Source organism: Ahaetulla prasina, chromosome 6 (assembly GCF_028640845.1).
Source record: "Ahaetulla prasina isolate Xishuangbanna chromosome 6, ASM2864084v1, whole genome shotgun sequence".
NCBI classification, from domain to species: Eukaryota; Metazoa; Chordata; class Lepidosauria; order Squamata; family Colubridae; genus Ahaetulla; species Ahaetulla prasina.
The window spans coordinates 28,797,163-28,814,929 of record NC_080544.1 but is presented as its reverse complement, the minus strand read 5'-3'; the positions used below and the strand labels follow the sequence as shown (position 1 = coordinate 28,814,929).

At 35.6% G+C, this 17,767-nt stretch overlaps 1 protein-coding gene across 1 annotated transcript in view; it reads right to left on the bottom strand.

The window, feature by feature from the left end:
• The window catches only part of PCDH15 (protocadherin related 15), a 474,186-nt gene extending 460,906 nt beyond the window's left edge, over positions 1-13,280 (bottom strand). The window contains exon 1 of the mRNA XM_058188831.1: positions 13,190-13,280. Coding sequence (XP_058044814.1) covers positions 13,190-13,280 — 91 coding nt within the window. The remainder of the gene's footprint in view (positions 1-13,189) is intronic.
• Positions 13,281-17,767: the final 4,487 nt, after the last annotated feature.

The window sequence follows — 17,767 nt, the reverse complement described above, 5'->3', positions numbered from 1 at the left end:
GAACTTGTAACTGCAAAGAACTTTCATTGGAATTTGACGTGGATAGTTATCTTAGAATTTTCTCCTTCTTATTGCTTTTTTGTATGCTGTCTACTCTTAAGATTTTGCCTATGTGCTTAGGGAACCCTGATCGATTAAACCAGTCTTAAACCAGATAATCAAAGCTGTTTTATGAAGCCTAGAGCATATGTTCCTAAAAATAAGTGCAAAATGAAATAATATACAGAAAATTTGAGAACATCTAATCAGTAAAAGACAAAAAATAAAATAAAATAAAGGAGCATAACAATCTCTTTTGAACCATTCAGAAGTCAGGAGCAAGTACATTTCTTTGAGTTAAAGAACTGTAGTTGTAGTTGTTGAGTAGCCAGATGTTTAAATAACATAACCAAGGCAAGACAGAACTGTAATATTTACCTTCTGCCTCTCAAAGGAGCAATTTCCTTGGATTTTTTTCTTACTTGAAACTTTTGCTCTATGAGTGGATGTACATATTTAACATTAGCACTCTTTCCCAATGTGAAACAAACCACCCAAAATTAAGAATCATAGAAATTATGTAGGCAATCAGAGGAAAAGAATGTAGAATCCATGGAGGAAATATATTTTAATAACCCAGCCAAAATTCTTTAATTATTATAAGACTTTTGAGTTTCTTAGAACCCTTCAACAGACAGTACAATTATAAACTCCAGCGCAGGGGAGAGATTGTGGGTAGCAGAGAGAGAGAGAGAAGGAATAAAAATGATTTTTTACACCACCATCAATACCGGGCACTTTAATGCCCTAGTGGCATAATTAATTTTTTTTTTCAAAGCTTCTTCAAAATAATGTACTTGTTAGCTTTGCCATTTCAGTGAAGAATAATCGGTAAACTAAGCTTCGATCTATCAACAAAAGCTATTAAAGACCATAAAATATTCCAGGTTTGACTGATTAATCATTCCTGGGGAAAATATAGTTATTTAGACATAACAGATAAGTATTTGCAAAGTAAATCTTTTGTCATATGGTATTACTGGCTAAATATAGTAAACAAATATGAATTAATACATTAATACTGAAGCCTCAGAAAAGCAAATCTGAGTGAAGCATTTTAGCTGTATTTACATCTATATGTTGCTGGGGTTTTTTTTTTAATTGGTATGGTGTTGATTTTGAATTAGGTTGGAGAACTATTAATTGGGAATCAAATGAAAACATTTGATTAAAAAAAAAAGAATGATATATTATTCCCACAGCAAAGAGAAGCAGAGATGGTTAAACTGATTCTTTTACCCAAAGAGGAGGATACATATAACTTTGTCTCTACTCTGAAATTGCTTTCGGATTTTGTGCTTGCAATGGGAAAAAAAAAAAAAGATGAAACTTTGATTTTGTTTTTGTTAACTTGATAGACTAATTGCTATAGTAACAATTACTACTACTGTTGTATAAAAGTAAAAAGTTGTGGTTGTAATGTTGTTATCTTCTATTGTGCTAAAGAGAGTTGGAAGTTGGTGCCTTTTTCCTTTCCTTTTCTTCCTTTAACTATATCTCTTTTTTCCTTCCTCTTTTCTTAGTTTTCTACATTTTTTTTCTTTATATTTTATACTTTGGTAAACTACTAAAAACTTTAAAAAAAATCTTAGTAGATTTTCGCAAATCATCCTAATTTCTTCCAATCTAAATACCTCCGTTGATTGTGCACTGTCAACTCAACATTTATTTAATTTACTCAGGCACTCAACTCAGCCTACCCTATTCTCCCTTATTTTGAGATATATTTTTTGTGTGTGAAACATTAGGCTAGATTACAAGAGTTGTTAAAAGCATAGCTCTATTGTAAAAAGTACCTTATTGGGGGGAAAAAATGTCTTTCCTGCTTTTTAACATAAACAAATGGAAGCTTTGCAGCAAATTGACTTTCTCTGCAAAAAAAACAACAAGTTCTTTGTTTATTGAGTTGTGGCTGCTTTTCAGTGTTTCACATTTGAAGGAAAAGCAGAGTTTCAGAATTTGTGGAAACACTGTAGTAACAAATTCCTGGAAAAGACACTTTTAATTTAAAGAGCTGCTGACAGGTGCTACGTGTGTGCCTATGCAAATTCCAAAGTACCTTTTTTTCTTCAAAACTAAAGTACGGCATAATAATAATATTAGTTTGCAAATAGCCAGATGAATGCATGCCGCATGCATTGAAAATAAGGATGGAGAGAGGGAGGGAGGGAGGGAGGGGTAGGGAGAGAGAGTGGGGGGAGCAATTCATTTTGTTCTCTGTTGCGTAGGGTGAGAATAAGGATATTTTTTTTATTTTAAACCAGCAGATATAGAAACTCAGGGAATAAGAAATTGTTTTCCAATTTTTAAGCTATTCGACTAGTTAGCTGGAAAAAGAACTCACAGTGTGCCCCACCCATCACTCATTGTTCCCATCACCCATCTCTTCCCACTGTATGACTGTAACTTTGTTGCTGATAATCCTTATGATTGATATTGATATTGATTATTCCTGATTGCTTATTTGTACGCTATGATTATCATTAAGTGTTGTATCATTAAGTGTTAAATTTGTAACCTATGACCAGCATTATTGTTGTAAATGTTGTACCTTGATGAAGGTATCTTTTCTTTTATGTACATTGAGAGCATATGCACCAAGACAAATTCCTTGTGTGTCCAATCAAGTTGGCCAATAAAAATTCTATTCTATTCTATTCTATTCTATTCTATTCTATTCTATTCTATTCTATTCTACTCTACTCTACTCTACTCTACTCTACTCTACTCTACTCTACTCTACTCTACTCTACTCTATTCTATTCTATTCTATTCTATTCTATTCTATTCTATTCTATTCTATTCTGTTTCTTAGTGTTCTCAGAAGAAACACAGATGATTGTCTGAATGCTTCAAACTGGCCTACGAAGTCAGATTTTTCCAAAGTATCGATCAGATTTTTTTGCAGTCATTTCATCCCACAGCCCAGCAAGCCTTCCTCAGCAATACAGATCTGTGGGTTGCCTTTCAGAAACTTGTGGTTTCTTCAAGATTTGGACTTAGTGGCGGGTTGGTTGACACTTGTGGGTTTCCTGGGAGATGATGTTTAATTGGTTACGTGGAATGATGCTGTTTCTATTTTGATTGGTTGCTTGCAATGTGCAGGTGTCTAACTGTGGTGCATTGACTATTGCAGGTCATCTGCTATTTTGTATGGAGATTATCCTGTCTTTATGCCTCTAGCAAATTTACAAATGTATATATTCGTGGTGATATGATCTTGTTTTCCTTCTAGTCTTTTGTGCTTTATCTTATTCATCAAAATATTTTACAAACAGTAAGATGAATAGAAAGATCTAACCACTTGCTTTATTTCCCACACTGTAATAATTCAGAGATTGTTATTATCTTATTTATTTGTATCACACCTTTATTATTTCTATGAACAATTCAAGGCAGAGAACATATCCAACACACCTTCCTTCTCCTATTTTCTCCACAACCCTGTGTATTGGGCTGGTTGTTGTGAAGATTCCGATGAAAGGCAGGTGAGATCCAATTTTTTTTTAAGATAATGTTTTATTACTGCTGCTAGTTACCACAGATTGGAACATTTTAGATTGTACCAGTACAGAAAAGAATGAAGAAATAAATTTGGAGGCTATAAAAAGTACAGCCATCTTTTATCCTATTTAATATCTATATACAGATTCTACTTCTAAGTATCTCTATAAACCAACATTCTTATTTAAATTATTTTAACCTCTATTCAGAATTCAGCCTCATGACAAAAATCTCTCTTAAGTTTTATGGATAAGGGATACTGATGTAGGAAATGCTGTTATGAGTAATGTAATTTTGACACATTTGTCTTTGTGTGTTTTATTGTTTTCTTTATTTAGTGTATTGTGGGGTTTTTTTTTGTATTGTGTATTTTAACTTCTGGAAATTCAATAAATATTTATTTTTTTTAAAAAAAAAGTACAGACATCTTGATTCTTGTGATCTTTAGGTATACAACCTGAAGCTAAAACTCTAATTTTCTTACCAATATGTTTTGGTAAGAAGACAACAAGTTGTTCTCTTCTGGAATAAATTTCCAAATCTAGTCTATAATTAGGGTTAGGAGCAAAATGGAACTGCTGGACTTCAAGGCAAACTTTTCATGTAGCCTGCAAAAATCTACATGTCCTTTGGACAGCAACAACAACATAGGTTTTTATGGATCTTTTTGCTGCCTCTTAGGATGTGTCAATAAGGGACTTTTGAAATGAAGATGAGCATCGCCCCCTAGAGTCAGGATGACTAGCACATATGTGCAAGGGGAACCTTTACCTTTAGGATATGTCAAATTTTTCAACTTTCAATTTCCCAACATTACGGGATACTCAAAAGCTGTGACATGCATTGGGGATTGTAAATACTTTACTTTAACATAATTTACTTTATTTCAATATAATCATTGGTTACTTTAATATAATTTAGATGTGCTTGGTAAGTAACTACTAAATATTGCAACTTTTTAACATTTTTTTGTTACATTTGCCCTCCTAAGGTAATCTGCAGATTGATATGTCTGTTTTCTTGCCATGATTTCTACATAGTCAGAAGGCAGGCAAACGGTGGGAAAGAGGAAAAAAAAGGTCTATTAGTAAATTGCGCAAGTGGCTGGAGTATCCAGGATTCACTCTGACTGCTTTGTTTTCACAAGAACTTTTGCTCTTTGGAGTTTCTTCTAAAAGAATGCTGTTCAGGCAGAAGCTCAGTTTTTTTGCCTATCTGCATTGTAAATTGTGTTGATCTACGGTAGCAAGGATTGGGAATCTGGTAGCACCTTTTCTGTCTGACCAACAAATTGTATTAAAAGGCAGAAGCTTTACTACCTATATTATACTCTATGTGTTAAAATTATAAAGGGCTGCTTTATCAAGTCTTGCTCTAGTTCCGAGTATCCCAAAAATATCTTTCTTTAAGAAGATTATGGGCCCATAACATATTCTATGAAATACTGAGAAAGTTTAGGCTATAAATCAAAGATTAGGAAAGAAAGTGTAGTGGAATGTAGTCTGGATTCCCAGGAGGCAGAGGCTAGATTCCAGAGGGCCAAAAGCCAGCAAAGTTTAGGTAGTGAGGTTGGGAAGAATTAAAATGGCTGCTTCCTAGCAATTCTTAGAGTATAGATTTGATGGAAGTAGTTGAAAGTAGTTTGGCAAGATTTCTACCTATAGATGAGGAACAATAAAGAAAACTGCTCCGAAGTAGTTCTGCACATCCTTCTTGATCCATAGGACTTGACATAAAGCATATTCCGAATGGGAAGAGAAAAATTTCAGTCCACAGGAATGTTGGAAAGATTACAATTTTATGTTTGGTCTTTCAAGATCAAAATGCTTCAGAACTTTTGAGGGATGATCTAAGAATTGATGTATGACCTAAGAACCAGGGAAGGACAATAGAAATTGAATACTCAAATCAATATTTCTCAACTTCAACAACTTTAAAATGTGTGGACCTCAACTCCCAGAATTCCCAACAGAATGCCAGAAGCTGGGAAATTCTGCAAGTTGATGTCCACACAACTTAAAGTTGCTGAGTTTGAGAAATACTGCTTAAATCCCAGCAGAACCAGAATTATCTGCTAATTAAAGATTCTATTCATTTGCATCCACAAGACCCAGATCAAGCCAAATATATTTAGAAAGCTGTTTTAGATCTGTATGATAAATTATTCATAATTCAAAAAGTGGAGGTTCTGTAAAAAGATAAGGCAAGGTAAGGACCTACAAGGATCTACATGTCAATGAGAAGCAGAAAACAACTCGTTATTTGCTGTTCCTAAATTTTCTACTTCAAAATCAGGATGTTTCAGGTTGTCTACTGGAAAAGAGAGACAGGCAGATCTTTGTTTAAAACTAATTACCTACAACACTTTAATTTGCTTAACTCTGAGAAAGAAAGAATTACAGAAGTTTTGGCTTGCAAAATCCAACAGAAAAACAAGTGGTGTCTCCATTGCAACAGTTTAGGGTTATTTGCAAACTAATTGTCTGAGAAACAGGAAATAAAGTAAACTGGCCCAGCTAAAATGTGTGAGTATGAATTGTTGTAGCAAGGGAAAAGAAGATGGTGAATAAATTGCTAAATTAAATCAGAAAGAACTCCCCAGATTGTAATTTCGCCATCGTAAGATGGGGTATGTATTAATTCTGGTGCCACAAATAAACTTTACAAACAACCTCATTAAATGGAATGAGAGATTTGTTGGTCTCATATCAGCACTTTTTTAAAGCAAATGGACAAAAGCTCCTTTCAGTTTAATCAGGGTCAGCAAAATTTCATTGGATTTGAAGGAAAGGAAAGGAGAACAATTTAAAAATTCAAGATGCACAGAATGTCCCACATTAAGAATCCAGTCTGTTCTTAATAAAATTCATGACACAGAAGTAATGTGAACTAAAACTTAGGACAACCATTGTGTAGAGCAGTGTTTCTCAACCTTAGCAACTTTAAGATGTGTGGACTTCAAGTCCCAGAATTCCTCAGTCAACTCTCACTCTTTCCCCATTTTAGGCTAGTAAAAAAGAAGAGAAAAAAAGAGTTCAAATATTTCCTCCCAACTCTGAATTCTAAAGAGGAATACCAACTCCTGAGGTCTCAGAAATTCTGGAGATTCCAATTACAGTGTTTAATCTTGAAGTGTTCCTAATATTATTTCACTTTACTCCAATAGCATGAAATTCACAACATTTGAAATATTTAGATAGCACAATATTAGCACACCTTGTTATTTTATAGTATATAGTCATAGCAGATTTGATAAAACTGTGATTCTATCCTCTATGGATTTATAATTAGAATTGTAGCTGTGATTGCTTTCAACCGTAATTGTAGGCCATACTTTTAAATACCATTTTTGATGCTTAAATTGTCTAAGTTGCCATGGCTGACTTATGGTAGATTTGGCAGCTAAGAATCTAGTAATTTATTCATTAATCAGCTAAGCCTTCTTTCCTTAGATATGTGTAATAACCCCAAAATCAAGGATGTATTTTCCTTATTTTCTTATAATTTTAAAATCTCTTTACTTACTTAGGATTATTTTCCTCCTCCTAAAACTATTCTCAACAGCACATTTAATAATAATAATAATAATAATAATAATAATAATAATAATAATAATAATAATAATAATAATATCAGAGTTGGAAGGGACCTTGGAGGTCTTCTAGTCCAGCCAGGAAACCTACACCATTTCAGACAAATGGCTATCCAACATTTTCTTAAAAATTTCCAGTGTTGGAGCATTCACAACTTCTGCAGGCAAGTTGTTCCACTGATTAATTGTTCTAACTGTCAGGAAATTTCTCCTTAGTTCTAGGTTGTTTCTCTCCTTGGTTAGTTTCCACCCATTGCTTCTTGTTCTACCCTCAGGTGCTTTGGAGAATAGTTTGACTCCCTCTTCTTTGTGGCACCCCCTGAGATATTGGAACACTGCTATCATGTCTCCCCTAGTCCTTCTTTTCATTAAACTAGGCATACCAAGTTCCTGCAACCATTCTTCATATGTTTTAGCCTCCAGTCCCCTAATCATCTTCGTCACTCTTCTCTGCACTCTTTCTAGAGTCACAGGACTCTAGAACATTTCAGGACACAGACCTTAAAATCGACATCTATTTTATTTTAACACACCACGTTAAAATATATTTGGCCAGTCAGTTTATTCATGTGTGGATGCACCAGCCATTCTAAACTGAGGAAGAATTCTGTTACTTCACTACATTTTTCATGTTGAAAATGATTGTTATGGTTCCTGAAAGAAAAATAAGTGGGAACATCATCACTGCAATTTTAGGTTTCTGTATCAGAGGTGGTATTCAGCAGGTTCTGACCAGTTCTGGAAAACCGGTAGTGGAAATTTTGAGTAGTTCGGAGAACCGGTAAATACCTCTGACTGGCCCCACCCGATCTATTCTCTGCCTCCCAAGTCCCAGCTGATTGGGAGGAAATGGGGATTTTATAGTATCCTTCCCCTGAAGTGGGGAGGGAATGGAGATTTTACAGTATCCTTCCCCTGCCACGCCCACCATGCCACATCCACCAAGCCATGCCCACAGAACCAGTAGTAAAAATTTTTGAATCCCACCACTGTTCTGTACTATACTATAACAATCACATTCTACAACCATAGTTCCTAAAACTTGCAAGCTTCCATCAAGAACTGTTTTGATTAAAATAATTGCTAATAACATGAAATTTTAATGGTAAATACAGCAAGTCACAAAAGGAAAGCCAGAAAATATTAGAAGATAATTAAAACTGAATGTTTTTATTAAGATATGTGTGTGAGAGAGAGCCAGTTTGGTCTAGTGCTTAAGAAGGCCATAAACTAGAAGTGAGGAGACTGAGAGTTCTAGTCTGCCTGAGGAAAGAAAGGCAGCTGGGTAACTTTGGGTAACTTCGGGCCAGTTATTCTCTCTCAGCCCAGTCTGCATCACAGGATTGTTGTGGGGAAAATAGGAGAAAGGAGAAATATTATGTATTATAAATAATCTTGAGTTATTTATAAAAGTAACAAAGGTGGGATATATATATACACATACATACATACATACATACACATACATACATACACACCATGTTTACACAAAAATAAGAACCTGCCTTATATTTTTTGAACCCTGAAATAAGTGCTTGGCCTTATTGCCATGCACTCAAAAACTCAATTGGGCTTATTATCGGGGATGTCTTATTTTGGGGAAAACAGGTGTGTGTGTGTGTGTTTTCGTAGGTTTTCACGGGTATAGGTATGTAGGTCTTGGCATATTTGGGTCTTTTCCCGTGTAAGGTTGAAAGTATCCTGGCGATGTTTCGATGAGGTCTCATCATCTTCAGGCTGGTGCTTTCGTATTCGTGCTTGTGCGAGCAAAGCTCATGCTTGTGTGAGCAAAGCACCAGCCTGAAGATGATGAGCGAGACCTCGTCGAAACATCGCCAAGATACTTTCAACCTTACACGGGAAAAGACCCGAATAGGCCAAGACCTACATATATACATCTATATGTCAAGTAGATGAAAAGGCAAAATAATTGGTTATAATCAGGTTTCTTTTTAGCAAATTTCCTTTTTGATCAATTTTGAACTACCGAACAGTAAATGTGAGTTCCTGAATGTGAAGGTATTTTTATTATAAAAAATAATGTATACATTTCAAGTTAATCTATTTCCCCAGCGATACTAAAAAAAACCTCTATATATCAATATTTCCTTCAATCTCAATATGCCACACTCTTCTATGGATATTAAAGGGAGAACCATACCAAAACCCACCAAAATGTTGTTGGATGTACTGTGAAATATCACTGAGTGTGGACCAGAAAGAGTTCAGTCTTTCTGTAGAAGGCCGGATCAAAATATATATTTCTTCTTGTCCCCTGAGAGAAAATTCTGTCAGTGAGGAGAATTACTTTCACTCGTATAAAAAAACCAAATACCTCTTGCTACCATTAATGTCACTATAAAATCAACATTGAAGCACGGTAGTGGCTATACACAATTAGAGTGGACATTAGCCCTGAAGTGCTATACAAGCATTTGACACACGAACACCTGAATACTCCATTTCAAGACAGGACTTTTAGATCCATCAATTGATGACCATGTAAAGCTCTGGTAAATGCAGCTATCAATCTGAACGAAAGGAAGTAATCTAAGGAAGCAAAGTTTCTTATGAATATAGATTGGTTAGCCAGGTAGTTGCTCCTTACCTTACAGATAAGTACCAGAGAACCACTGATTTAGGAAGGCTATGACATTCGCTCCTCACACTAAATGAATCATGGCCCTTTAGATGATATGTTTATACCTGGTGAAGTAAGCCAGTAAGCCAGCCAGATAACAGATGGGAGAGAACTGGTGCTGGGCCATAACTTCTGATATTATCATCTTCTTTTATTGACCCCATAATCCCTTGCAGAGCAGTCTGGGTAACTGAATGGGACTGAATGGGACTGGCCGGATGACCTTTCTATTGCCAATGCAGAGTTATATTTGTCAGATATATTCTCATCGTGCCCAGAGAGAGAAATATATGCCTCTACCTAGGATCGAACTTACAGCCTCCTGATTGTGAGGCGAGAGCTCAACTTCCTAGGCCACTGCACCATTCACAACACAACTTCTGGTATGCTGATTAAAAAGTGGATGCTGTTACCTATTGCTATTAAGAGTGCAGTGCAATCTCCATATACATCTGTTCTAGGAAGAGATCATTGTATGCCAAATTCTTTCTGCCACATTTCATAGAGGTAGAAAGAATTAAGCAAGGAAGACAACATGTATTGTTTCATGCTGTGTGGTTTTGAAGAAGCTAACTACCATTTGGAAATCATTATTCTTAGCAATAGGAATATTCCAAATAATAGTTAGGTGAAGACAAGGTGGGGATATGTGTCTAAAGATTATTGCTTCCTTTGGAAAGAGTTCAATCCAAGTTTTTGAGAACTATATTTTCAAGCATCTTGAACATGTTCCTTTGTTATGAAGTGTGCCTACTTAAAATCAAAACTTCCGGATTTTAATCTTTTCCCATTTTCCTTTTTCCAGCCAACTCGATCCCTTTAATTGTGATCAACAGCTTTCAGTCTTTCTGGTGCCAGGCAGGATATGCTTAAATGCAACTTGACGGTTTGATGGGCAGGAATGCACACTAGGTCATTTCAAACAGCAGCCCACTGATCTAGAGTTGCAATCAGTTTTTTTTTCGTTCGACCGAGAAACACCTTCTTCAACCATTCTGCACAACTTCTCCAACAACCTAGATATCATAGCTGCCTAAAAAACCCCAAATTTAAAAGGGCTTTACCTTGTTTAATTAGACTACCAACCTTGATCAAGGAAAAGCAATAGATGCAATCTACATAGACTTCTGCAAAGCTTTTGATTCAGTAGTACATGATAAACTACTCCTCAAACTAAAATCCTACGGCATTTCGGGACCTCTTCACAATTGGATAAATGCCTTCCTATCAAACAGACAACAAGTGGTCAAAATTGGCAACGCTATATCAAATCCTGTTCCTGTCAAAAGTGGCGTTCCCCAAGGTAGTGTTCTTGGACCAACACTCTTCATACTATACATAAATGATCTCTGTGACTTAATCTCAAGTTATTGTGTTCTCTTTGCTGACAATGTCAAACTATTTAATACCACTAATAATACTTCTACCCTTCAAGAAGACCTCGACTTAATTTCTGATTGGTCTAAAACTTAGCAACTCCAAATCTCAACCAGCAAATGCTCAGTCTTACATATTGGAAAAAAGAACCCCAACATCAAGTACAAACTTGATGGACATTACCTAACTGACAACCCCCACCCTGTCAAAGATCTTGGAGTTCTCATATCAAATGACCTAAATGCCAAAGCCCACTGCAATTACAAAGCAAAAAAAGCTCTAAGAGTTGTAAACCTAATTTTACGCAGCTTCTTTTCAAAAAACTCTACACTACTAACTAGAGCATACAAAACATTTGCCAGACCTATTCACATAAACACAATAGAACGAGCCCAGAAATATTTTACTAGAAGAGTTCTTCACTCCTCCGAAAACAACAAAATACCTTATACCAACAGACTTGAAATCCTGGGATTAGAAAACTTACAACTCCATCGACTTCGACATGACCTGTGTTTAACACACAAAATCATCTTTGCAATATCCTTCCTATAAAAGACTACTTCAGCTTCAATCGCAATATTACAAGAGCAAAAAATAGATTCAAGCTAAATGTCAACCGCTTCAAACTTGATTGCAGAAAATATGACTTCTGTAACAGAGTTGTTAATGCTTGGAACTCATTACCTGACTCCATAGTCTCTACTCAAAATCCCAAAATCTTCAACCAAAAGCTGTCTACTATTGACCTCACCCAATTCCTGAGAGGACTATAAGGGGCATGCATAAGAGCACAAATGTGCCTACCGTTCCTGTCCTATTGTTCCCTTCATTATATCCAATTAATATAGTTGATGCATAATTTTAATTTTATATATATATATATATATATATATATTCTTCAAGATATGCTGTTTTATCTACGACATTTGTTTGTGTATACTGTTGTGACAAAAAATAAATAAAAAATAATAATAAAAAAGATTCAGTCCTTCCAACAGTTGTTAATGCAAGGAGATTCCAAAAGATCCCCTTTGAACAGAGACTGGGTCCATGCAGTGAAGGAATAATTAAAATGTTGGGACACATTATTCTGAATTGCCGCCCCCCTCTACAGCTGCTCACCAGGAATTATCATCTCTATTTTTAGTAAATATCTTGGTCATCCTTACTTGTTTAATCTGGTTATTATGGGATCAATCTGATTTTATTTCCTTGACCACAGCTAAATGTACAGTTTGTATAGTTTGAGCAGTATGCTGCACTATTTACTCTCACTCTATTTCCTCTAACTCTTTTTAGATATTTTAGAACAATTGTATTGGCTTGCAAATAAATCCCAATTGTACAGAAAATCAATGCCTCCCTATGTTCACTGAATGCCAGCACATGGAATCTTAATTTACACTTCTGTCAAAAGTGGCAAAAAATAATACTAAGACAAACAAACAGACGATAATAGATTATCTCTATTACATTCCAGATAAAAACTACGGACTTATGCACTGTAAAGCAGGGGTACCCAACCCCCAAGACACAGGCCCATTCAGAAGTGGACCACGCAAGCCGCACCAAATTGCACTCCTCAATTTGCACAAGCAGGGGGCACTTGTGGGCATGCATGAAACTCCATTTGTATGAGAGGCGGGCACGTCTGCCGCTCATATAAATGGAGCTCCATGTGCATGTGCAAGTGCCCGCTGTCCGTGCAAATGTTTGCACAGAACCATTTCCTCTCTCCCCACCACCACCAGTCCACACAAGACCAGAAAGGTTGGGGACCACTGCGGTAAAGAACTGCTATGCTTTTTATTGGCTCTGTACTAACTCTGTGGCCATTGGAGGCTGAGAATGTTTTCACGGAGCAATTTGCATAGCAAACATAAAGTGAAATCCTCTTAAGATATGCAAAAGAAACTTGCAATGTATTTGATATGCTTGTTCTAATCATTTCTTTCTTTTTTTTCTCTCTCTCTCTCATGGGACTTAAATAAAACTGTGTAGTAACAGGGGGGGAAAAATAAGCAAACACTTACCATCATCATTCTGGGCCAAGCAATCTATGAAGGCAACTGAAACTGCAATGCTTATCGCTAACCATTTTGAAAAGCCAGGCTGCTGTAGCATTTTATGTCACGCTTCAATCAAGAGAAAGCTAGAAAAAGAGAGGGTTGATGATTAATATATTACTATCAAAACTGTGCGTAAATTAACAAGAACATTTTTCCATCCAGAAAATGACCTGTTTTTGCAGTTTGAGAAGCAAGGCTATGGGGGAAAAAATAGCATTTAAAAAAATAAAAACTCAGTCCATTAACATAGCCTTAAATTATCCTTGTTCTGAAATACCATAAGATAAAGCTCTGCCATTGGGGGAAAACTCCCCAATTATCCCAATTTTTAGGAATGATCTTTCCTCCTTTGAAACTTGCCCCTTCATTCCTTGCAATGCTTTTAACAAACTGAAACCATCCAGTTCTTTTTTTTTTTTTTTTTAGTGCGTCTACTTATGGAAGAAATGAGTGTGGTTTGAACTTGTCCTCTTGTTGTCCATTAAAGGACACAATCAAAATGCCAGCTTTTACCATTAGCCCTCACCACATTGACTGAGAGGGTTTCCATTTGCATTCCTAAACTGATTCAAGAGGGCACTGATTTGACCACTGCAATTTCAGATATATCAACAGCATTGACTTGAAAATTAGACTTAGGGAAATTATTGAGCTAATGCATGTGACATATTTTGACCACTGAAAGCGTACAATATCTAAATTGCAATGCATAGCTAAGACAAGCTGCATTTGGATATATAGGAGGTACTCCTCAATTTAGAACAGTTCATTTAGTGACCATTCAAAGTGACCTGCTCAACGAAAAAGTGACTTATGACCATTTTTCACACTTACAACCATTACGCATTCCTCTGGTCATGTGATACAAAATTCAGATGTTTGGTAACTGGTTCATATTTAGGATGGTTGCAGTGTAACCGGGGTTATGTGATCACTGTGAAGGTTTTTGCAACCTTCTCACAAGCAAAATCAATGGGGAAGCCAGATTCATTTAACAACCGTGTTACTAATCTAACATGTGCAGTGATTCACTTAACAAGAAAGTGAAGTGTGCAGTGATTCACTTGCAAGAAATGTGGAGAAAAACTCACTTAATAAATGCCCCATTTACAGTGTTTCACTGAAAATAAGACCCTGTCTTATATTTTTCTGAACCCTGAAATAAGTGTTTGGCCTTATTGCCATGCGCTCAAAAGCCCGATTGGGCTTATTATCAGGGGATGTCTTATTTTGGGGGAAACAGGATAGCAAGATAAATTTTGAGCTCAATTATGGTCGTAAGTTAAGGACCACCTGTAAATTAATACCCTGGCTATGCTACCTAAAAATAATGGAATCTAGGCAACATTTTGATGGTTATAATCAGTGGTGGGATTCAGCCAGTTTGCACCACTTTGGGAGAACCTGTTGTTAACTGAGCAGATTGGCAAACTGGTTGTTGGAAGAAATCATTAGGGCAGAGAACCAGTTGTTAAATTACTTGAATCCCATCACTGGTTATGATGTTCCCACCTCCATTACAATAGCATTGCCCAATCTTAAAATCATAGTTACTTTATCATAAATACTTAACTCTTTCTTTAAATTAGCAGTCATAATGAAATGACAAGTTATTCTGCCAAGTCCCCATTGTGTAAAAATAAAACTGAATAAAGCCAAAAATTAAACATCCCCAAATAAGCCAACAGAAACAAGAAAACTAAATAATAAAGGGAAGGAATAAAGGGTTATATTACAATAATCTCACTGTAGTTTTTATAGCAATATAGTAGAACACTACAGGATTAATCATCTAATTTAATAATTTTTTTTCTGTTGTTCCATAATTGTGTGACTATATCTTAGCTTTGTGAGCCCGGCTTCTTTTTTGAGTCTGTTTTCTTTCTATTGTTTCTTTCTATTTTCTTTCTTATTGTTTAACAATTCCTAACATCAAAACTATTGTACTTTCAGACTAAAATCATTTCAATCACTGCTATCCTTTCTCTCCCACAAGTCATTTTTTTGTCTTTTCTGTCAGAGTTGTCCTGGGAGTTGACGGGAGAGCTTGACTGAACACTCCTGATATTTCAACCCTTTTCCCCTCCCTGGTAGAAAGGGTAAAAAAATCCAGTATCAGTTGTTTCAATTAACTAAATATTTGGGAACATTTAGGAAATAAATATTGATATATTTAAAATGCAGCTAGAATTCTTTTAAAATATAGACGGAGAACAAAGAACAACATAAATGAATAAAGTAGATTTGTCTGAAATGGTACAGGGTTTCCTACATGAGCATGGGATTGGACTAGAAGACCTCAACATTCCCTTCCAACTGTTATTCTGTAAAGAATGAAGGATGACAAAATTGATTTTAGACAAGTATAAACTGTATAACACAAGTATAATAATTCTCCTATTTCAGTCCCTTGGTGACCATCCGATTCACTGCATTTCCTGACTTGTTTCAGGATGCTTTTAATTATAGCTAGAAAATAGGAAATTGGCAGACTGCAAAAGCACCAAACACATATTAATCTGCCACAAGACCTCAAAGGTCTCACAGGGTTACTTCTTTTTTCCCCTTCTAATTTCTGATTCTCCTTGTCTCCATAGCATCTTTCATTTCATTTCATTTCATTTCATTTTTCAAGATATTTTGAGACTGCTTCCCACTCATATTCTTAATTTGTCCTCTCTGAACACAGGTCTATTTCCTATTCAACATTTAGCCCAAGTTTTAGGCAAGAAATCAGAATGTACCTACGTTTGCTGAAAATCATCATTTAGCAATAAAAGGCAAGAAGCCTTTGAATGTTATTTAACAAATCTTTTAAAAATATTTTTAGAGGATTATGTGCTTGTTTATCTACTGCCAGTAAAATGCCTTGTGGCATTTTTGCGAACAAAAGTTCTATATATTAGGAATTTCATTTAAAAAGAAGCACAAATCTTCAGTGATGGGAATGAAGTTTAGTTCATGAGATCAGTAATAATGAAATACATAGTTTTCAGGGATATGACTACATGAAGATTTTATCAAGAAACAACAAAAATCTTTATATAAACATTTGGTTGTCAATAAGCAATGCATTCCAAGGAAACAAAGCAATGGTATGCATACAGTAATCATCCTATATATATTTATATGATAAAAAGAAGTGCATAAAGCAGATCAGGGGCCATATTAATTTCCTGTGGGCATTGTACTAACTTCATTCTAGGCGTGATTTATTTTAGTAAAGCCAAGGGCCAAAAAACACCTACATATGATATCTTTTACCAACAGATATGACAGGACAGAAGCAAATTATATGTCATTCATTGATAAGATCCAGACAAGGTTGTAAAAAAAAATGTCCATTTTGTGGGTTTATTAAATTAAGATATGCTATAGAATACTGTAGTACTGCTTGTTTGCATTTTTTATATAACATACAAAAGAAATCCATTACACTGGATGATTCAAAAAGTTCTAAAGAATAAGAAAATAATGCCCCCTCAAGCCCTCCTAATAGTGTGTGAATCACTCAAGAACTTTTGCAAATATTTACAAAAGACGGCTCATTAAACATATTTATATGGTAATTTTACAACTCTTCTATTGATTAATTTTTTGTTTGTCTGCCACTAGGTTGGAAATTAGAATGCATCATTCCAGTATATGGGGAAAAAAACAGCTTCAAAGTATTTTTCCTTCCTTCCTTCCTTCCTTCCTTCCTTCCTTCCTTCCTTCCTTCCTTCCTTCCTTCCTTCCTTCTTTCTTCCCTTCCTCCCTCTTTCCCTCCCTCCCTACCCCCACCCTCCTGTCAGCTGCAGTTCAAATATTAGCAATAGATGACAAATATAATTCTAATTTTTGTAACCCCTTCAATAGGTCATAACAATTGAATAAGTATATATAGAAATCGTAATATTCACAATACTATTATGCATTCAGAATAAACAATCCAGAAAAGCAATTGAAATCATAACCTGCAAATAATACAATAAATAAGGAAATGGGAGCATTTATCATTCAAAGACCCACTTTAATAGCTCCATTTTTAATAATTGAGAGATGATTGTATTTCAGGGACCAATACAGCAACAGAAAATGAGTTTGTTCTTTTACTAACAACAGCAAACAACTATTAGCTTCAAGAGACTGTAGAAGATGAGGAACTTTAGACAGAAGAGAGAATCACCTTGAAGGACAGGAGAAAGAACTACTACCAAGACCTGAACCAAGAACCTATATTGAGTGAATGTCTTAGTTGAGTTCCTTCTTAGTACATTGAAGAAAAAGGGAGAGAAAGACATTCAGAGGTACAGGATTCTGTTTCTATAGCTGTTACAAAGAAGTGGTCCTAGCCTACATGTCATTGGTTTCTTAGTCTGGTCTATTATGTATTGGCTGGAATGAATAGGATAAAGGTAAAGGTTCCTCTTGCACATATGTGCTAGTTGTTCCCGACTCTAGGGGGCGGTGCTCATCTCCATTTCTAAGCCAAAGAGCCAGTGTCCGAAGATGTCTTCATGGTCATGTGGCCGGTATGACTAAATGCCAAAGGCGCATGGA